This window comes from Nannospalax galili, unplaced genomic scaffold (genome assembly GCF_000622305.1).
Source record: "Nannospalax galili isolate Female #2095 unplaced genomic scaffold, S.galili_v1.0 scaffold666, whole genome shotgun sequence".
Classification (NCBI taxonomy): Eukaryota; Metazoa; Chordata; class Mammalia; order Rodentia; family Spalacidae; genus Nannospalax; species Nannospalax galili.
Genome location: NW_008356473.1, coordinates 3805208 through 3828517, shown reverse-complemented (window position 1 = coordinate 3828517; position 23310 = coordinate 3805208). Strand labels below are relative to the sequence as shown.

The 23310-nt window shown below is 40.7% G+C and overlaps 1 protein-coding gene across 1 annotated transcript in view; it reads left to right on the top strand.

The window, feature by feature from the left end:
• Window positions 1-23310, top strand: part of Znf462 (zinc finger protein 462) — a 154132-nt gene that overhangs the window by 41154 nt on the left and 89668 nt on the right. Inside the window, exons 2-3 of the mRNA XM_008854655.3 lie at window positions 19529-19778; window positions 20272-23309. Of these exons, the coding sequence (XP_008852877.1) occupies window positions 19559-19778; window positions 20272-23309 (3258 nt within the window). The 5' untranslated portion in view covers window positions 19529-19558. The remainder of the gene's footprint in view (window positions 1-19528; window positions 19779-20271; window position 23310) is intronic.

Below are 23310 nucleotides of genomic sequence, written 5' to 3'. Positions count from 1 at the left end.
GAATTTGCAAGGACACCAATTTGAGGATATGCAAAGTGAATTTGAGAGAAAATACTCATTTAGACTGTTCTGAGGAAGAGGTTTTTCCAGATAATTATGAAGGAAAACAAATGGGTTGGGCTTCATAATGTGAAGGCCTCCTTCTACCTTCTTAAATCTCTTTAGGAAGGAGCTAGAATGAAGCTGTTCTTCTCATGGAAATAAAAGGCTTTTAAATGTATTGGAACAACTTGTTGATTGAGACTTGAGGATAAACAGATCAATTGAAAATCATCTCCTTGGCCTTAAGGCTGGAGTTGTAAAATCACTGTATACAGATTAGCTGAGATAATTAAGTCATTAAAGACTCTTGGAGGACTGGGTAGCAAAAAAAAAAAAAAAAAAAAATGTTAGGTGAACTTGAGAGTCAACAGTCTTAGTAACTTGAAATAAGGAAGTTAAATTCCTTGATGGTCTGCCTCCTTGCCCAATTACTCCAATTGCTTTACATTTGATGGTTGTTTCAAAATGTTGAAACAGTAAACTTTTCAAATCATTAGGTACACTGTGCAGGGTCATTTACTAGGACTACAGGTAGGTAAACATTTTTCCAGGAGTTAATTTTCTCTTTGTTTTCTTATACGAACACATTGGCTAGCATTTCCATACCAATAATAATAATGATAATTCTTATCTAGTTTCTTTGTTAATTTATTTGAGGCTAGATCTCTCAATTGAGTCTAAAACTCACTATTTAGCAGAAGCTGACCTTGAACTCCTGATCCTCCCTTCTCTACTTCCCAAGAGCTGGGATCACAGGCTCGAACCACTATACCCTGATCTCTTATCTGTTTTTTTGGTTTTTGGTTTTTTATTTTATTTTATTTTTTGTTATTTTGAAATAGAGTCTCACTGTGTAGTCCTGGCTGACATGAAACATTTTATGTAGAAGACAAGGCTGATCTTGAACCCACAGTTCTTTATTTGGGGGGGGTCTTTTTGAGACAGGGCCTCCCTATAGCTACCCAGCTAGCCTGGAACTCACTATGTAGATCAGGCTGGCTTCAAACTCACAGAGATTAGCCTGCCTCTGCCTCCTGAGTGATGGGATCAAAGGTATGCACCATCACGCCCTGCTCTTGTCTGTTTTTTGACCTGAATTTATCTAGTTTTATCCTCAAGCATGGAATTTTTCTAATTTATTTATTAAGAGTAATGCTGAGTTTATCAACTGTTCAGCTTTTCCTGTGTTGAGCAAATTAAATTTTTGTATTTTGATTTCAATTATAGTGTTGATAAATTTTCATTGTACTGAAACACTGCCCTTTTTAACTATTTTTTTATTTGTTTTATGTATATATGTATATGCATCATATGTGTCCAGGTGCCCATGGAGGCCAGAAGAGGACATTAGATCCCCTGGAACTGGAATCACAGGCACTTGTAAGGTGCCCGGTATGGGGGGGTTAGAAATCAAACCTAGGTCCTCTGGAAGAGCAGCCTGTGCTCTTAACTTCTAAACTGTCTCTCTCTAGCCCCAAATACTTCCTTCTTAATCTTAGCAACCCCACATCATCATGGAGTGACAGTCCTTTAATGGGCTCCAGGATTTTATTTTACATTTTTGCTTTAGCACCTAGAAGTGACATTGGTCTGCTTCTTATTACTGTTTGAAGGAAGTCTTGACATCTGTGTTATACTGGCTTTGGAAATATGTTGGTAACAATCTTGTGCATTACGTTAGGCGGTATGAAAAAAGCGTCAGTTTGCTAATTCCTTTAAATTTCTTAAACATTGTTGGATAGACTTTTGACTGTTTCTTAATCTTTTACTGGGGAGTCTCTTTTCTCATTAATCTAGATAATCTTACGTGTTTTTAGATAATTATTATATTCCATTAACAAATTACCCTAAGTAAAACATTATAACTTAAAAATCGTAATCTTTCATAAACTTAATCTTCATTTTCTGTATTATGTTTTGCTCTAATCTTCTTTTAAAAGTTTTAATTTTAAGTGTATGAGTGTATTGCCTGCATGTATGTAAGTTCACCCATGTTGTGCAATGCCCACGGAGGTCAGAAGAGGGTGTTGGATCCCCTGGAACTGGAATTAATGAATGGTTTTTAACCACCATGTGGGTGCTGTCAACTGAACCCTGATTCTCTGTAAGAGCAGTCAGTGCTGAGCCATCTCTCCAGCCCCATAATCTCTTTTTTAATTAGGCTACTATTTGGATTAAATTTTATTTTATAGTATTATGTATGTGTGTTTAAATAACACACGTAAGTCCTATTAATTAGTATTTGGTATTTTGACTCCTGATTTTTTTAATCTTTCTTATAGTCCAAGCCTTTCTAATACCTTTTCTTTTGCATACTTATCTGACATTTAGTAGTAGTTTTTGTTTTCTTTTTTTAATTTTATTAATGTGTATGAGTGTATTGCTTGCTTGTATGTAATTGCACCCTGGTCATGCAATGCCCTTGGAGGTCAGAAGAGGGCGTCGAATTCCCCTGGGACTGGAGTTACAGAAGGTTGTTAGCTACTAGGTGGGTGCTGGGAATCCAGCCCAGGTCCTCTGCTGAGCCGTCTCTCCAGCCCCCAGATTTTGTCTCTAATTTTTCCTTTCTTTCTTTCTTTCTTTCTTTCTTTCTTTCTTTCTTTCTTTCTTTCTTTCTTTCTTTCTTTCTTTCTTTCTTTCTTTCGAGACAGTCTCATGTTGCTACAGGTGACCTTTCTTGATCCTCATGCCTCTATCTCCCAAGTGGTGGGGTTACAGGTGTTTCCTACCACTCCTGGTTTGTGTGGTCCTGGGGGTTGAACCCAGGGCCTCAGGCATGCTAGACAAGAACTCTGGCTGCATTTGAAGCCCTGTTATTTTTCAATTTATAATTTTCATATAACTACAAAATTTATTCAGTATCATTTTTTTAACCAAACTTCACATTTAAATATGAACCATTTTAAAAGTCACGTTCTGCAGTTGAATTTTTGTGATTATCTGAGAATTATTTAGGAGAATGTAAAAAAAAAATAGTGCCCAAGTGCTTGGAAATTTCCTTTTTTTCCTTAGCTTTATCACACTGCAAATAGAAATGGTAGGCGATTTTCTCCATTTGTAATTTATTAGCTCTCAATTTGGGCATTAAGGACTTCTGGAAACCTCTGTGGGTACTTGAAAACCTTTGCAAATGCTCCTCAGACACTAGAAAGGCATGAAAACATGTTTTCCTAGTTCTAGGATATACAATTTGTAATGTATCTCTTGACTCAATTTTGCTCCTTCTATTAATTATATCTTTAGTTGTCTTTCTCCACTTAGTCTATTAAATGGTTATGCCTATTTCTTGTATCTTTTGCCATTTTTCCTATGTCTATTTGGTGCTGTTAGGTGGGCATAAATATTCATCATAAAGCTTCACTTTAGAGTGTGCTTTTTTGCACTATGAAGTGTGCATCTTTATCATCCTGAAAGCCTTTGTGTCTTGAATTTAACCACGAATAATATTAACAAGGAGCTCTACTTTCTTTTGCTGATAGCTTATTGATGTATATTATCACCATCAAACTTTTTGTGTCACTTGGCTCTGTGTATGTCTTCTATAAGAAACTGCGATATTTTCCAGAGGGACTTAGCCACTTTACATTTATTGGTAGAATATATTCACTTGATTCTAATTAATCTTATGCAGTCTCCTTTATATTTCTGTGTGATGCCCTTTGCCGTCTGCTTTTACAGCACAATCTACATTTTCTTTGATTTCTTCCCTCTAGTAACTGAAAGGTTTATAGTCTGTTTTTGTTTTATTATTAATTTAAAATTTAACTTTTGATAACTTTTTGTCTTATTAATTGAAAATTTAACCTTTATTTGAAGTTTTATTTGTTTACTTTAAAAAAAAAAATTAGGCAGAGTCTTGTGATCTCTGACTGACCCCAAACTTGCTATGTAGTATTGAATGATCTTGAACTTCTTATCTTCCTGTCTCTGCATCTCGAGTGGTTGGATTATAGGAGTGTGACACCACACAGCTTTATGTGTGTGGAGAAGTAAACCCAGGACTTTGTGCATGATAGACAAGCACACTACCAACTGAGCCATATTCCTACCCTATTTGGAGTTTTATTAACTACAGTATTAATTACTTATTTATGTTGTGCTATGAATTGAGAATATTGATCCATATATAGTTACTTATCTTCTAATGATCTTCATTCTACCTGCTGTTTTGTGAAAATATTTGGGTATTTTTCAAGCTTGTATAGACTTTTGTGGTTATCACAGAATCATTTATTATTGTAATCATTCATTTAAAAGATTATATTATTGTTTGCAATTATTATAAATTAATTGTAGTTTTAAGTAAATGGATTCAGTGTGCACAGCCTCTACTTACTGTGAATTCCACGTTGAGATCTCAGTTTTGAACTTGCTCTTAGTTAAATGTATCATATGTCACTGAGTAGCTTTCTTTTTTTGAATTTTTTAAAAACTATGTTGGGAAGGCGTATGTGCACATGTGTTTTGATACTTAAAGAGGCAAAGAGTGTCACATCCCTTAGAATTGGAGTTACAGGCAGCCCTGAACCACCCAGTGTGGGTGTTGGGAACTGAACTTTAATCCTCATTTCCCTGCAAGGGCAGTATTGTCTCTTAACTACTAAGCCATCTCTCCAGCCTCCTGAGTAACTTTTAAAAAAGTTTTATTTTTATTTTATGTATGCAAGTGTTTTGCCAACATGTTTGTATGTATGGCACCTTGGGTGTGCCTAGTGCCAATGGAGACCAGAAGAGGGTGTTAGAGCCCCTGGAACTGGAGTTACAGATAGTTGTGAGTCACTGTGTGGGTGCTGGGAACTAAGCCCAGGTCCTCTGCAAAAGCAGACAGTGCTGTTAACCACTGAACCATCTCTGCAGGCCTCTGAGTAGCTTTTTGAAAAAAGAATTACCTATGAGCTGTCTTCTTGTGCCAGTTAGAAGATGTTTTTTCTTTCTGTTTCACTTTTTAAAAAAATTACTCTTGCCAGGTGAGGTGGTATGAGCCTTTAGTCCCAGCAGCCCTTGGGAGGCAGAGGCAGGCAGATTTCTAAGATTGAGGCCAGCCTGGTACACATAGTGACTGCCAGGCAGACTGGGACTAGGGAGACCCTGTTTTAAAAAGAAAATTATTCTTGTACATGCTTGGAAGTTTAGCTGAGGACTGACTCCGGTCTTTTCTGTTTCTCAAGTCTGCGTGGATACTGCCTCAGTGTTGTCTGTAATTGAATGTTTCTGTGAAAAACTCAAAGGCCACCTGACATTTCCCACAAATGTCTCAATGTTATTAGAATTCAGTGTTTAGTCTTTGAAATCCTGAACATCACCAAGTTGTCTCAAGTTTGACGATTCTGTAGGACTTCCTGGATCACCACCTGCTCTTCGTTTTAACTGTTTCCTATCTTGGATTTGAGCGTGTTTTCTTGTGCTCTGTTTTGCTTTGCCATCTATCGACCTCTAGACTACTTTCATCTGTCCATTGGATCTCCGTGTTCAGACCTTCTTATCTGTCATCTTCACTACCTGCTTTCATCCTCTTGTCCCATTCCTCTGCATTTGGTTCAGTGTTTTGAACAGTGTTTTCCACACCATCAACTTTGCTTTTGGTTTGTGGATTGTTTCTCTTATAACTTTAATATATTTATTAGTTCTACAGTGATATTATTTTTGTCATTGGTTTCTTTCTTCAACTGCCAGCTCCCTTTTATCTGATGCCGACCGACGTCTTATCATCTCGTCTTTGATCTCTTCTTCCATAGACTCTCTGTTAATTGCTTTATATAATTTTCTTCTGTGTCTTGTTCTTTCAGAAGAGATTGTTCATTGGTCTTTTCCATGGCATTTCCTCCTGTCACCTCCCTTGGTATAGTTTTTCCTTTAATTTGTTGATGGAGATATAACTATTAGAACTTTCTCTTGGTCCTCAAATAATGTAGGTAGTGGGATGCTTTCCTTAAGCCCTTCTTGGCTTTCTGTGAAGAACCTGAGTGTTTGGCTGAATGGTTTTCTTTTTTCTGAAGTCCTTCAGCAGTAGTATGGGTCCTGATTGTGTTATGGGGCAGGACATGGCTAATGAACTTTATCTCTGAACTCTGTGATTTTAAGGTTTAATTTCTGTTCCTATAGGTCTGTTGGTTTGGTTTAGCCAAACTGCTTTTCCATTAGCGAAGTCTTTGTTTGCAGTTTTAGACAATTAGCTTCCTTTTAAAAAAAATTTCCTGAAAATTTTTCGTTGGCTTAAAATATAGATCCTTCTTTTGAAGAATTTCCAAATTCCTTTGTGTGTTCTAATGTTTCTCCCTGAGGGTGTAGCTTTGTATCAGTGTTAGTGCAACAGTTAAGTAACTACTCCAAGCCTCTTGTAGAAGTGTTTTCCACCAATATTTTATTCATACAGAAGCTTCTTTTATGGAAGATTCTAGAGTCCTGATGATTTACTCAACTCTTAGAATCTTCTGGATAAAATACTCTGATTTTTTTTTTTTTCCTTCATGGGTCACCATGTCCCGCATTAGAAATGTCAAGGATACCATGTCAAGGATCATCCTGAAGTTTATAAGGAAGCTGAATTGTATCAATCACATCATTCATTCTTTTAAGGACAGTGAGTGTCCTTTCCGAGTGACTCCTTTCCAAAGCTGGGTTTGCAAAAAAGTTAAATATTGCAAGCATTTGCCCTCTCACCAGCCCTTTAAAGACTGTATGCTTATAGTCATACAATCAGTTGCATCTGTCTTGTGATTTTCCCTGGGGTGATAGAAAGTAAAGTCTATTCACTTCAGATGGGACATTAACTAACCCAAGCAATGATTTCATTTAAGTTCAGCTTGGTGAGCCAGTGAGTTTATTGGCATCACTTATAGAAACTTGGGTGAATCAAAGTCAACTCATCACTAGAATCTTACCCTCAGTCATCTTTTTACCTCCTATATAGCACCTCCTAAGACCATTGGCAGTTGGGGGTCCAGAGGGAGTGGTGGGATCACAGGTGAAGGTTTTGGTCTGGTGACCTCCCCAGGAGACAATGCGGACATATCCATTCCCATTACTATAGACCTAGATATTACTATATTGTTTTGCTAAATTTGCTGACTGTGGGTGAGAGGTCTAAAGGTGGAAGTTTCCCTGGCCCAGGGCAACTGTAGGTCACCTCAGTAGCCTCTGCTTCTGGGTGGCATGGTTATGTTATACCCCCAGGAAATAGCTATATCGCAAAGGCATCTAAAGCAGGGCTCCAGTGCCCAGAAAAGGGGAATGAACAGTCCCAGTTCTAGGAATTAGTGGAGTTTGATCTTAAAACCACTAGCATTAAAAGGCACTGAAGATATGCTAAGACAAATACTTGGACCTTACGGGCAAAGTTTCTGAATGAAGCTTAGGGTAGAAGTTGAGAATTTGCATTTCAAGCCAGTTCAGTCTCTGCAGCTGCTCCTGGGACCAACCTTTGAGAACCACTGTCTTAAAGGATGGGAGTTACTTAGATCCTTGAAACTCAGTAAAAATATTCTACATAGAAGGAAACATGATAAACATGGAAATTCAGCATCTTTCCATCAGTGACAGTGGACATTTTTGTAAACAAAAGACTTTTTAAAAAATATCATTGCACGACACAGGTGCACCTACCTACATGCAGGCAACACACACATACACATAAAAATATAAAAAATAATAAAAAATTTTAAAATCTTATTTATTATTTTAATTTTATGTGTATTAGTGTCTTGTCTGCATGTATGTAAGCGCACCTGTGTCGTGCAATGCCCCTGGAGGTCAGAGGAGCGATTTGAATTTCCCTGGAATTGGAGTTATGGATCATTGGTAGCTGCCATGTGGATGCTGGAACTCATCCGGGTCCTCTGCAAGAGCAGTCATCTCTCCAGTCCCCAAACGAAAAACTTTTACAGAAAATATTCTAATAGTTAAAATGCTTCCAAGAGTTCCTGAGGCATTTAGCTTAAAAAAAAAAAGCCCTAACAGATACAGATATTCCCTAATAATTAGGATAGATAAATAAAAGAATAAAGGGTAATGATAAGCTGAGCCTGGTAATACAGGCTTGTATTCCCAGCACTTGGGAAGCTGTGACAGGAGGATTGTTAGGAGATCGAAGCTAGTGTGGGTTACATAGTGAGCACCGGGCCAGCCACAGCTATGTAACAGGCCTTGTCAAACAAACAAACCCAAAATAAAGCAAAGGATAAAGATAACATGTTATTCAATATAGAATAGTGTACATTGCAGTGAGTTTGAATAGAATATATAATTGACACCTGGCATCAACAATGTTCTGATGTTATTGGTCTGAGCCACTGAGTAGATGGGCCGGCCACAGGGAGGCTGGTTGCCTTGCTAAGTGTTTCTAAGACTGACTCTTGTGCTTTCTGCCTTATATGGAACTGACCCTGGTATTTCCTGAGACCCCTAAGGCTCATTCAACCCTGCTCTTCGGTGACTTGGTTGGCAGAGAACATTTTCCACAAGAAACAAGAGGATGTTCCTCATGGGGTAGCTTTGGCAGACATAAAGCTCCTACATAGCCTTGTTCTGTTTCCATGAGGTTGGAATCTGAAGAAAGATAATTCAGTGTTCCAACTCTTGTTCTTCTGTGCACACCTTTGTCAGCAACTTTTCAGCCTTCCGAATGTATTTCCAAAGTCTGAACACACCGCTGGCATGCCTATGAAGGTCTTCCGTGAGCAGCCGAACTGCAGGCTGCGGCTTCTGCACCTTTTCTTTTGAGGTCAGAGGAGACGCTGGAGGGACACTGGAATCTGCCTCCCCATTGAAGAAACACACCTTGCTTATTGCTGAGAATATCTGGAAATGCATAGGCATAGATTTAAAGTGTGGATGCTTGTTAATAAACTGAATAAAGTTTATGATATGCCCTTACTGCTGATTTCCATTCTCAAATTACAGAATTCAAAACTTCTCTCTCTTTCTCTACCTACACCAATTCCTTCCTCTCCTTTTCCTTCTTTCCCCAGCCCCCTGGATTCAGACAATTTGTATTTTAGATTTGGACAGGTTTCTTTTCTCAAGACCTCAGTTAATTTTCTGAATGATGAAGATACTGGATGAGGCTGGACTCTCTTGTCTTTAAGACAAGATAGTTAGCTTTAAGACAAGATAGTTAGCTTTTAGAGTAGATTCTTCTCAGACTTCGGGAAGGCACAAATGGTTTCAGTGTTTTTCAGAGATGCTAAGGAGAAAAACTTCTCCCACGAAAATGTGTTACATTTCCCTCCACTGAAAACACCTCATTTTGATATATAAAGGGGAGAATGATTCTCAGACTTCCAGAGAATGTTTTGCAAACAGGAATAAGATGGTTTTTGTGGAAGGAAGAGCATCAGATGGTCTCATGGACAGCCATAGGTGATGACCCAAGGTATCTTAGCAATTTAGGGTAGCTTAGTCATGTGATACCTGCATGGGTGGGACAAGGCCTTCTCCGTGGAGGAAGCCTTTGAATTCCTAGTAGTCAATCACTGTGATGTGGCTTCATTGGCTTTGTTAGTTGGGATGGGGAGAGTTGTGTAGAACTATATTTTATTTTGTTTTCCTATTCTCAGCAATTACCCTAGTTTTGATTTGATACCACTGATTAATTTTCTTCTGGAAAGTAGAGGCATACATAAACTTACTCACTCATACCACAGATATCATCAGAGCAGACCTGTGCTGGGCCCTGGGAACATGAGAACAAAAAAGAACACGTTCCTTGCCCTCTGAAGGGTGATTTTGACTAGTTCAGGGCCTATCATGTTCAAAAGATAATTTTACATACAGAGAGAAAATGTATGTTAAGCTTTTCACAGAAATTTTAGTTGGAGACCACAGGCTTAGTGTAGAAGTTGACCATTTTTAGTAGAAGGTGAAAGGTTTATACATTCTAAAGAAACCACAGCATGAACTTGACCATTTTTAATGATATTGGCTCCTTACCAAACCCACAAGATCTTTAGCAGTGCAGGGGCCCTAACACTAATGAAAAGTTGAATAAGCATGTGCCCCAATCTTAGCATTTTCTGGAAAGATTTTTAGTGAAGTAACCAAATCAGAAGAACAAAACTAAAAACTCATGACATTCTTTGGTATGGGGACTGCTAAGATTAATTAGAACCATAGAGTCATACACATTGGAACTGAGAGAGAAGTTGGTCACCTGGGCCAGAGAACAACTAGCCATGACTCTAGGAAACGATTGAAAAGGAGCTGGACACAGAGACTGAAAATAACCTAGAGACGACTTGTGAAATGATTTCCCGTCTCAACATTGTTGACATTGCAGATCAGGTAATTCTTTCTTGTGGGTGCTATCTTGTACATTGTAGATGTACATGTCAGCAGTATCCCTGGCCTCTGCCCACTAGATGCCAGTGGCATTGGGTTGTGATAATTAAAACTATATGTACACATTACCAGATGCTCCAAGTTGGAGGTGTTGGGAGCAGAATTGCCTCTGCTTTGTGACACAGGGTTAGGGGACTCTTAGAGCCAGTCTTTTTATATGGTGTGTTAGAACTCTGTCACTCCTCAGAAGCTCTGATTCATTCATTTATTCATTATTTCATGCACTCTAACTCATATTTGCTTAGTAGCCGTTGAGTGTACTGAGTAAGCCTGTCTTAGGACTGCAGATAATGTGAATAAAACAAAAATGTACAAGGCAGACATAGATCTGTTTTCAGTTGGTGTATCTAATAAGGAAGGAAGCCTTTTGAAAGACTCACTACAGTTGTGTCTCTTCGTGGGATGGACTACAGAAAAATGGGCCACCAATGAATGGATTAAAGAAGGCAGAGAGAAGCTGGGCTTGTGTGGTGGTGGGAAGGGCTCAGATTAATTGGGGGGGTGGTGCCTAACACTAAATGGGGCTGTCAGGGTAAGACCCTTGGAAGCTAGAGTCTTAGAGCTCAGCCTTGACTGATGAGGAGTCAGCCATAGGAAGATGGGTGCTTGTATGATCTGAATAATAAGAAAAAGTAAAAAGTAAGCCACTGGACTCAGGAAAGTCTTCTCAAATATGAGATGAAAATCTTGTAAAACAGGTCCCTGTACAAAAAGGTTGAACATCATGATTTAATCTCCTCATTCAGCAAAATGTTCAAAATAAGGGCCTCAAAAGGCTTTCTGAAGGTAAAGATGGAAGGCAGAATGTCACTTTGGTTTTAGTGACCTGAGAACAAATTCTTTAATTAGCTAGATAGACATTTCCACAGGTCTTTTTTTTTTTTTCTTTTTTCTTTTTTTCTTTTTTTTTTTTTTTACAAACAGCTCAGTAGTGAATAAGTTGTAATACCTAAGTTCTTTGGACCAAAGTGGAATTTATGGTGAAAGATTTTTGGAGTGTAGGGCTTGGCCAAGTATCTGAGCACTGTAGTGTTTTCACACAGTGATAAAGTCCATACAGTTGTGTTGGCAGATGGATGTTCAAGCTTTCTGCTTAGTTCTTGGGGTACAGTAATATCTTAGAGCAGACTGATTTGCTGAAAATGATTGAGGACTGTAAGAAAACCAGCAATTCCTTAGCTGTCCAAAAAATAAAAATCCTTACTTAGTATGCACAAAACCCTGGGCTCTATAGCTTTCTCTAACCAGGCCTAGTGATGCATGCCTATAATCCCAACACCAGTGGTGAGGTAGAGGCAGGAATATCAAAAGTTCAACGTCATCCTTGGCTGGATAGTGAGTTGGAGGCCAGCCTGAGACTTGAAAGTAAGGAGGGAAGAAGGGAGGGAGGGAGGAAAAAGAATTAGGAAATCCTCATTCTTAGGTACTTACCAATTCAGATAGTATTACTGTTTTTTGGTCTAATAATTTGTTGAAGCAAGGATGGTAAAACCAAGCAGATCTGAATGTGACAGCTGGTTAATTTGATAAGAAGAGAACATCCTTCTGAAGGGCTCTGCTACAGGTAGAAGCCACGAGAAGGAGAAAGAAATCATAATCTCTTTATGTATAGAAAGACTGAAATTGTTTATGGTTCATGTGGACCCAGCCATTGCTTATTTTTCTAGAAGACATGTTGCTTAGGACTTGCATCCTAACATCTATGAGGAACCGTGTGGCTTGTTGTTCCGTAGAAGACAGGAGAAATTTGACTGAAAGAATAGTGAGTAATGATACCATCAGGGTTGTTGGCATACCCATCGCCTTACTGGTATCATTTCTTTATATGGCAACATTTAGAATCCCTGTTAGTTATTTGGAAATACTCCATTAATTGTTCTCAGCCAAAGTTATCTCATGATGCTGTAGAACATTAGAAATTTTTCCTCTCAAGGGCTAGAAGTGTTGCTCACTTGTCAGTGTCTAACCATTTATGAGATCCCTTAACACCAAAAAAGAAGTTAAACTTTTGTCTGTTCAGCAGCATCAAACCCACTAGCTATCCTGTCTCCGTCCCTTCTTCCGCCACACTCCTCCCCAGCTCTGCATCTTTGAGATCTACATACAGGTTCCACAGACAAGAGAAAACATGGTATTTATTATTCTTTGCCTGATGTATCTCACTTAACATTGTGGTCTTCGGTTCCATCCATGTGCATCATGGACTCGTCCAAATTTTCTGAGCAAACAGTGAGTGAACAAGTCTCTCAAAGGTTTAGATTAGGATTATGGCCTTCCCCAAATAAAGTAAGTTCCTCCTCCGACATCTCCCCAAAATGGCGGCCACTCATCACTGTTTTCTCTGGAGAATAATAGGAGTATGGTATGATGTTAGCATGGTTTCTGATTCATTCACTGAAATCATAAAATGGATATTTAGTGTTATTGTGCCTGTCTGGGTTTTAGGAGCCAAGAATAGGTAGGGCCATGAAGGCACATCCAAAGCCTGAGACCAGTCAGGCTGACAAACCCAGGAGGAAAGAGGTAATGCATGTTTTTGGTCTTTCCTGATGTATAAAATGACTTTTACAGTAGGTTCTGCTTACTCTGCGTCTTAATCAGCTCTGTAATGAAGACCCAGCAGCATATCTGCAACTTCCCTTTAATTTTACAATTTTTATAATGAGAGTTCTTGTAGTGTGGAAAGTGCCTGTAGAAACCCAGCCAGCATTCTGAAGAGTCTATAAAGGAACACCGTGATTTTCTGTCTTTGCCATTTGGGTGAGATTTGGCTCTGGAAGAGAGAAATCAGTTATCCCTTTTTCAAAATGCCTGTCTTCAAAGTTTCCAAGGAACTTCCTCCTGAACCCATAGTATTCTGGAGCACTCTTCCAGCCTATCACTTCTCATTTATTTATTCAACACCAAGAATGGTTTCCCATTATTTGAAAGGCACAATGAGACAGAATCTAATTTTTCCTGGTTGCATTTTGAGAATTTTGGTGTGGGGCAGGCATCTCCATTTTGTCTCTAAGTCACATCTCAAGAAAACTGTCCAGAGACACTTCTCAGAATTAGAGTTATCTGGTGAACTACAGGTTCCCCTTACAGACAATGGAGTCTAAAGCTGCTGAGATACCACCCAGCTTCCTCCCTTTCTTTTCTTGTCCTTTCCCTCCTTTTATCTCCTTGTTCAAATCACACGCTTCCTTTTCTAAGGACAGGAGAGTTGGCAGACTGCCTACTGGCTGGTTGGCCTCAGTTAGCCTTATATCATTGCAAAGGAATGCAAGAATTCTCCAGAAGGTCTGTAGTATATCTTTCTGTATAAGACACTCACTACCTGCTTTCATAACAAGTCACTCAGCCAGAATCACTTCTTGCTTACATATCTGACATTTTTTTAGTCACTTAGATTACATCTCTAGATGTTCATCTTATTTTAACGATGATCCCACAGGTATTTGCTATGAAATATTACTTCAGCAGGCTCTATAACACTGAGAACATGATGAAGGAGAGCAATCCTAAAATAAGAGATAACTCGAAGGCTAACATCCTTGTCCAGAAGATGGCTACGTCATTAATCTGCAGATTGCCTGCTTTAGACTTTGTGCTTGTGTTGTACTAGTTCCCACAGATGGACCAGACTGGTCATATACAACAGAGGCCACATGCATTGGCAGGATTTGGTCTCATGGTATTTCCTGTTACTATTTAAATTCAGTTTTGTATTGGGGTTACACATGTGCCTGCAAATTAATCCTTTCTCTTCTGAAAATTCGGTTTGGAAAAACAGCTGTGTCTCCCTTCTGATTCCCTTAATTATTTATCCTCCCTGATATGTTAAACCTTTTATTAATGTGTTGAATTACCAAGAGCACACAGAACTACTTAGATCAGGTAGCAAACTGTATACACATTTGATGGGACATTTGAAAGCACCACATGCTGAGCCACGATCTATGATAGTACCAAATGCAGCAGGATCAATGACGGTAGCTTGGTGTTGAAAGTGTTTTGTTGTTTTTCTCAACTAACATCACAACAGTATATATATCAGTTGCACTTATTCAAAAGAGGACAGCCCTAGGTCTTTGCTAAATTTTACCTTTATCGCATAGAGTTAAAGTTAAGTCAACAAAATGTACTAGTTCATATCATAAGCATGCGTACATATCCATGTGTATATATACCTGGATGGTCCATACTTGTATATCTTATCTCATTCTCTACAAAGAAAATTTCTTTCTTTGAAAGAGATTCCACCTCAGATTCTCAGTTCAGTATTGTTTGAAAGGATGCTTTCGATGATGTTTAAACTAGCAGAACTTCTACTTTGGCCATGATGAGAGTAAATGGTTAATAATGACATAAAACACTCCTGGTTGCTAAGAATAGCAACCCAGAATTTCCAAGTTTATTAGTTCGTATTTGACTCTTGTTTTTCATTCTTAGGTCCTGGGCTTGGAACTAGAAATACCTAATCCAGCTCATAACTCGTTGACCTCATTAGATGAACTGCCTCTGATCTGTAAATATAGTTTTTGAGGATGGTAGTTAGGTTGCTGATTTTTCTACACTTCTGCCTGAACTATTGTAAAGTTTATGCGTTCTATTTCCTGTCTTCTCCTTGGATAATCCACGTTCCCATTCACAAGAAAGTAAGAGAGGAACAAGTAACAGGTGTTAACTCTAGCCTTTCGTTAGAACTGTGACTGAGGAGAACTGGGGAGTGTGGTGTCTTATAAATGAAAGTAGGTTTCTGGAGTGGACAAAGGAAAAGCACCTTCTGCTGTATCTGGGTCTATTTCTCAAAGGCTTTGAAGGTTATAATTAGTTGCTACTCAATCGCATGGCTGTGGGGCTTCACAGCTTTATTTCTGGCCTGTAGTCCCGTGGTCAGAGGATGGGTTAGATCCAGGCAGGACCTGGGTATTTCATCTGGTCACTTCCTGGAGCCAGTTTAGACTTTGACTTGAGGACTGCCTTATGCTCTTGGCCATCAAGCTAGAAAAGCATTGTTTGCCAGGCTGACCTGAACAGGGGTTGGAAGTGGCAGGCTTGTAGCAGTGAGTTAGAAGGATGCACAGTGAGGCAGTAGCTTGGCTCCTCTCTCCTTCCCAGGAGGAAAACCGGAAGTTTTAATGGATGCTGAAGTTCTTAGCACTGAAAGAGGGTGGGACTGAGAAACTGCAACCTGGGTCCACCCTGTCCTTTCCCTCATTCCAGTGAGTGTTTTTCAGATCTATAGCATCTCTGGACACTCTCAAAATGTCTTTAAGACACTGCCAAACATGGATGACTGGACTTGGAGAAGAAACCATTTACCAACAACAAATAGTTTGAAGAACAATAAATAATTAGGGTTGTTAAAGGGTTTCCTGTTAGGAGGAACAGTCATTTGAGGTGAAGGTTATTTTAGAATGAGGCCCATTCATCACGCAAGTATCATCACCAGTGGTGTTGATAGTGGAGTTATCTGAAGGGAGTGTGTTTGGCCTTGAGAGGCCTGAAGATACAGCCTTGAGAGTGGTGGGTGGTGGGAGTTGGAGTTTGTTTTATATATTGATCTCCTGACCTTTAAAAATAGTATTTTTTTTTTCAGTTCAGAAACTTTCTTTCATTGATTGTACTGATTTGATGAGAAAAAATTTTTGCTAATCTTAGAATCTACAAGTGTTATTAAATGAATATGAGATCGAGGCTTTTAACTTTCAATCATAATTTTCGCCAGGCGCGCCGTGGTGCACACCTTTAATCCCAGCACTTGGGAGGCAGAGACAGGCGGATCTCTGGGATCTCTGTGAGTTTGAGGCCAGCCTGGTCTACATAGTGAGTTCCAGGCCTGTTGGGGCTATAGGGAGACTGTCTCAAAAAGACCAAAAGAAAAAAAAAATCATAATTCTCTAGCAGATCACTGTGTAGTTTAGCATCTTAACTACCACGCCTCTGAGTTGACAAAGTAGTCAAATATGCAGTTTCATTTCTCATCTTTTTTACATGTTGCTGGGTTCTTAGAGGCATACTACCTGCTCCAGAAACACACTCTGATTGATGGATGAATGGGTCACCCCCAGGTCCAGGTTGCTCTGTGCAATCCTTCCCGTCCGCCATCTTCTCCTGTTCTTGGTTTTTGCCTGAGTATCTGTCCACAGTCTCATAAATATATCAAGTTTCTTTGATTGTTCGGTCCACGCCAGCAATTTCTCTTTTCTTCTTCTGTCAGCATCTTCAGAAGAGACTTGTACACAAAAGCAAAATGCTTTCAAAGTAGGCTACAGCCTCATTTTAGTGTTGGTGCGGACATCAAATCGAAGGCTGCTCTGCTCCACCTGCTGCTGGTGGTATCAGCTGCCTGGAGATTAACCTCAAGACTGCAGCAACATTAAAGCTAGAACCCATTAGAAAATCACTTTCATCATCTCTTCTTTTTCCAAATCAGTGGCTCTTTTTTTTTTTTTTTTTTCTGATCTCATAACTCTTTAATCTCCTTTGTGGCAGAACTAGGAGACTGTTCGTTTGCGTTTGTATCCAATGAGGTTAGCATCCTTGATAACTGCTTCAGAAGACTCCAAGATATTAGAGGACTGTGTGGAAAGATGAACTTCATTTCTAGGTGGATTGCCTTAATGCTGAAGGTGCCCTGCTCGCCTTGTGCCAGCCTGATCATTTTTGTGGATGTTTTGTGCAAACCAGGCTCAAACTTTCCAAAAGAGACACAGCAGAAAGCCTTTTGTTGCATTATTTCTAAAGGCTTGAAGTTTTGAAGGGAAGGGATTTTGTTTTCCTCTGGGCTACACAATGGAGCTTTCAGAGAACCTCTTTTAAAAGGAATAGCTATGGCCTTTGTGTTGAAGGGTGTGTCTTTTGGCAGGGTCTGCTGATGCAGACAGACTGGCTGGTGATTAACAAAGGTCATTAGACTTTGGAATCTGGCAAGCAGCATCAGATGGTATGTCTTCTGTGTGTGGAAGGACGACTCCCAAGAAACCAAGGCATTCTGGAGGTCCCCCCCGCCCCAGAACACCCCCAAATCTTTCTGTAGAACAGGATTTGGTCCAGGGTGGTCCTGATCTAACCAGTGCTCTGCTGGGACTAACGAAGCAACCTATCAATCATGGAATAAAAGAACCTTTGGAGATCTTGGTGAATGACATTTCAGGAGGAGAAAGGTGCTGCTTTTTCGAAAGAAATGAAAACAGTTAATTCTTTGTTGGGAAGAGAAGAGCTTAGGAAGAACCCAGCCTGCCCTGGTAGCATTCACTTCTGATTGTCAGCCTAGCAGAATCCAAGAGAAGCCATGTTGTGCACGGAGGAGAAGCCCTGAACTAAAATGGCTGCTTCTAAAGCTCTGAGGACTAGGGCAGCTTAGTGAGTCTTAGAGCTTCGGTGACGCAGGAGCTCCTATCTCCTGAAAGTGTGATAAACACATTCAGCAGAGCTGTGGCTTGTTTGGCTGAGATGAAAGGACTAAGCTTGGGGGATGGGGAGTGCGCACTGGATGATCTGCTTTTTTTCTGTGAAGTGTTCTAAATGCAGGCGTCGTCTGCACCATGGAAAAATTTGTTTTCAGGTCTAATGGACTGTGCGGAAGGAGAAGTGGGGTGGGGCCTCAGTGACTGCTGTAATTTGATCCAGAGCTGATAGCAACCTCTTCCACACAATTTGGGTTGGTGCTCAGACATAAAGAGCTTGTGTGTCTGGAATATTGAGACTTAGTTAGCTGAAAAGACTCTGGTGCCCAGTTCAATGTTTATTGAAAAAGAATAAATTGCTGGGTGAAAGAAGAGGAGGTGAAATATCTGTGCCTCACCCTGCAAGCTCTGTCCAGAGGTGGCCTTGCCAGAAGCTATTTTAGCAGGCTACCAAGAGGAACATTCTTTCATAGGAAACCTTCATGCCATGGTTCCTCGCACCACATTGACAGGTTATTCCTGGACTTTGTTACTTCTGCAGAAATCATTTATCTTTTATAAGATACAGAAGGTACAAAAAGTTGCATCATAAAATAGATATGGCTACAGCTTTCATTCTTAGACACCTGGTTCTAGATTATGACTTGGTAGACTTTGTGGTAAACTTAATGAAGTAATTCACTCATTAAGATAATAACTGGGCATCTCCATACAGGATATAAACTTAGATAGGAAGGATTACACCTTCCTAATAGGCTTTTAACTTCTTCGTGGTAGGACTCTCCATTGAGTTAGCGTGGAGTTTTCCATGTATTTCAATACACAGTGAACTGTAGAATAAGGTAGGTTGACATGCTTTCCATATCCCACACCAGGTTCACCGGGATTTTTAGGGTTTTTTTGCATCCAAGTGTACATTTCCTGTTTGTGAAAGAGAAAGTCATGACTCAGAAGCCCTTCTTCAGATCTAACAGCTTCTGTTTTCTTAATGTAAATTGAGGTGTCAAGGTACAACTTTAAACTAGAAACCAGATTGTCACCTGAAGTTGGTTGTTTGAAGACCTCATGAGAAATACTTTATGACCTAATTAGATTGGAGAAGCTGTTAGGTTTTAATTGGTAGGTAGTAAAGGAGCAAATAACCACTAAGTTCATCAAAAAAAAAAAAAAAAGAGCTACATTATTTGGGGAAAGAAGGAAAGAGGTCTATATCCCAGTATCAGTAAAGATATTAAAAAAATGAAAGTAATAATAAAAACTTCAGCCACTCCCAAGATTCAATCTTATTCTACCATTTGGTGTTAAAATACTAATGTAATAATACTGAAACAGATACCAGAAATTGAGATTCACCCTTTCTTCTGTGTGGATGTCTTCTTTCCTTCAAGAAGGCTCTAGTTCAAGAAGAAAAAATGACTCCAGAGAGGGGTCCGAGTCAATATTAAGTTGCCAAGAATTCTGAATGTAGTGGAGAAACTAAAAGAACGGCTCAAACTTTTGAAGTATTGTTTCCTTGACAAATGACATTTGAAGATGTATCAAGCCAGAAATATTTATCTGGCTTTTCCTTCCTTTGAAGTTATGAAGTCAAGGACATTAACTCTATTATGTCTGATCATATTTGGCCAGTGTTCCAGTTGGCAAAGCCAAGCAGAAGCACTGGTGTTGGGGTTTATTCCATTAGTGGGTGTGCAGCCGCTCCAAGCTTGTGATGAGTGCATTTCTCACGGTGCTTCCATCTGACTTCTGCTCAGGTTCCTGATGTGAGAGGGTAGTCCCCGATCATGGAGGTGCTTCAGTGCGATGGCTGTGACTTCCGAGCCCCGTCTTACGAAGATCTTAAGGCCCACATCCAGGATGTCCACACAGCATTCCTGCAGCCGACTGATGTTGCCGAAGACAATGATACTGAGCCACGATCCGGGTCCATGAATGCCAGTAATCAGACAGAGGTGGAATTTTCTGCTATAAAGGATGAGTTTGCGATCGCAGAAGATTTATCAGGTAATTCTACACTCGACCTCCATATCTGATAAGGCTTAATTGCTCTCATTATTATTTTTTAAGCCTGTAGCTACAGTTCTTGATGTAAGTGGCACCTGCAGTTTTTGATTCTTCATGAGCCATTTTTGCTGTTTTGGCATCAATTTTCTTTTGAGTGCCCTAGGTTATTGTTCTTTTAGCTTCCTGGTGTGTCTTACTTCTAATTTTGAAACCAAAGTATCTTGGAAAGTTCTAGAATAAATGTTGACGGTTTATGAATATTGTGGCTCATTTATGGAGATGAGATACTATATCGAAATCTGTACCGCGTTTTCACCCATGAGAAGGTGCGAGATGTGAACGTTCATTAATGCTCTGAAAGTCTTTAGGACTGTTTCGAGCCATTGGGCCTTTTGAAGGTAATGGTTATTAATTAGGAATAACTAAAATGGTGCTGATTTGCATGCTTGCTTTACTTTTCTCATCTTATTTTTCTTATATATATTCTCTTTAGGTCAAAGTGCAGCTGCATTGGGGACCGGAAGTTACTATGGCCACAGTCCAGGATATTACGGTCAGCATATTGCCCCTAATCCCAAACCAACCAACAAGTTTTTCCAATGCAAGTTCTGCATACGCTACTTCAGGTCAAAAACTCTCCTCATAGAGCATACAAGGAAGGTCCATGGAGCTCAAGCTGAAGGGAGTTCGACGGGACCTCCGCTTCCAGGATCCTTAAATTATAACATCATGATGCACGAAGGATTTGGAAAGGTCTTTTCTTGCCAGTTTTGCACATACAAATCGCCAAGGAGGGCAAGAATAATGAAACATCAGAAGATGTATCATAAAAACAATTTGAAGGAGACCACAGTTCCACCACCTGCTCCACTGCCAGATCCTGTGGTTCCACCCGTGTCCTTGCAGGACCCCTGCAAGGAACTGCCAGCAGAGGTAGTGGAGCGCAGCATCTTAGAATCCATGGTCAAGCCTTTGACCAAGTCTCGAGGCAACTTCTGTTGTGAGTGGTGCAGCTACCAGACCCCCCGTCGAGAACGCTGGTGTGACCACATGATGAAGAAGCACCGCAGTATGGTCAAGATCCTTTCCAGTCTCAGGCAAGACGGGACCAGTGCTCCTGAAGTGCAGAACAGTAGCGAAGCCAGCCCACCGTCTAACTCCAGCTACCTGTCCATGAATGCTGCAGGCCGGGAGATACCCAACGCTAATGTCTCCAACTACAGGGGCTCCATGGGCAACTCTATCATGAGACCCAATTCTTCAGCTTCCAAGTTTTCATCCATGTCTTACCCTCAGATGAAGCCGAAGTCACCTCATAATTCTGGCCTTGTGAACTTGACAGAGAGATCCCGTTACGGAATGTCTGACATGACTAATTCTTCAGTTGACCTGGACACTAACAGCATGCTAAATGACTCTAGTTCTGATGAAGAGTTAAATGAAATAGACAGTGAGAACGGTTTAAATGCTCTGGATCACCAGACATCAGGCCTGTCTGCAGAGCAGTTGATGGGTTCTGATGGCAACAAATTATTAGAGACCAAGGGGATTCCGTTTCGAAGGTTCATGAATAGGTTCCAGTGCCCCTTTTGTCCCTTCCTCACCATGCATCGGCGCAGCATCTCCCGTCACATAGAAAACATCCACTTGTCTGGAAAGACAGCTGTCTACAAATGTGATGAATGTCCATTTACTTGTAAGAGCTCATTAAAGCTTGGGGCTCATAAACAGTGTCACACGGGTACATCAGATTGGGATGCTGTGAATTCCCAGAGTGAAAGCATTTCTTCCTCCCTGAATGAAGCTATGGTATCTTACGACAGTTCCAGCATCAACGGTAGAAAGTCAGGAGTCATGTTGGATCCCTTGCAGCAACAGCAGCCACCACAGCCACCGCCGCCGCCACCGCCACCACCACCACCTTCACAGCCTCTGCAGCAGCCACCGCCACCACAGCTGCAGCCACCACACCAGGCGCCACCCCAGCCACAGCCACCACCAACACAGCAGCCACAGCCACCCACACAAGTCCCACCCCTGCATCCTTATAAGTGCACCATGTGTAGTTACTCCACCACAACTCTGAAAGGGCTAAGAGTCCATCAGCAGCACAAGCATTCGTTCTGTGACAACTTGCCAAAATTCGAGGGGCAGCCCTCAAGCCTACCACTGGAAAACGAGACAGAGAGCCACCCCTCTTCCAGCAACACTGTGAGGAAAAGCCAGACCTCAATACTTGGGCTGTCCTCCAAGAACAATTTCGTAGCTAAGGCCTCTAGGAAGCTCGCTAATGACTTTCCTCTCGATTTGTCACCTGTGAAGAAAAGAACTAGGATTGACGAGATAGCAAGCAACCTACAGAGCAAAATCAACCAAACCAAACAGCAGGAAGACACAGTGATCAATGTCGAGGATGACGAGGAGGAAGAGGAAGACAATGAAGTGGAGATAGAGGTGGAGCTGGACAGGGAAGAAGAGCCAACAGAACCCATCATGGAGGTTCCCACTTCCTTTTCAGCCCAACAGATCTGGGCCAGAGACCTCAGTGAGCCCCAGAAGGAGCCCAACTTCAGAAGCATCACCCATGATTACAATGCCACCAATGGGGCCGAGATTGAACTCACACTCTCTGAAGATGAAGAGGATTATTATGGTTCTTCAGCAAACATGAAAGATCATCAAGTTTCAAATGCTGCTCTCCTGAACACTCAACCCCCAATCTATGGGACCGAGCATAATAACGAAAGTACAGATTTTGGTGACTCTGGAAGGCTTTACTATTGTAAACACTGTGACTTTAACAACAAGTCTGCCCGGAGTGTTAGTACCCACTACCAGCGAATGCACCCATACATTAAGTTCAGCTTCAGGTATATCTTGGACCCCAATGACCATAGTGCAGTGTACAGGTGCCTAGAATGCTACATTGATTACACCAACTTTGAAGACCTCCAGCAGCATTATGGTGAACACCACCCAGAAGCCATGAATGTACTCAACTTTGACCATTCGGACCTGATCTACCGATGTCGGTTTTGTTCCTACACAAGCCCGAATGTTAGAAGCCTGATGCCACATTACCAAAGAATGCATCCCACGGTGAAGATCAACAATGCCATGATATTTTCAAGCTACGTTGTAGAGCAGCAAGAGGGGCTGAACGCCGAATCCCAGACCCTTCGGGAGATTCTGAATTCAGCTCCCAAGAACATGGCAACATCCACTCCTGTGGCTCGTGGTGGCGGTATGCCAGCTACATTTAATAAAAACACTCCTCCCAAGACTTTTATTCCAGAATGTGAAAACCAGAAGGACCCTTCGGTCAACACCGTTGTCGTTTATGATTGTGATGTTTGTTCATTTGCAAGCCCCAACATGCACTCTGTCTTGGTTCATTATCAGAAGAAACACCCCGAAGAAAAGGCCTCCTACTTTAGGATCCAGAAAACCATGCGCATGGTGTCTGTGGACAGAGGCTCTGCCCTTTCCCAATTATCATTTGAGGTGGGTGCTCCAATGTCTCCCAAAATGT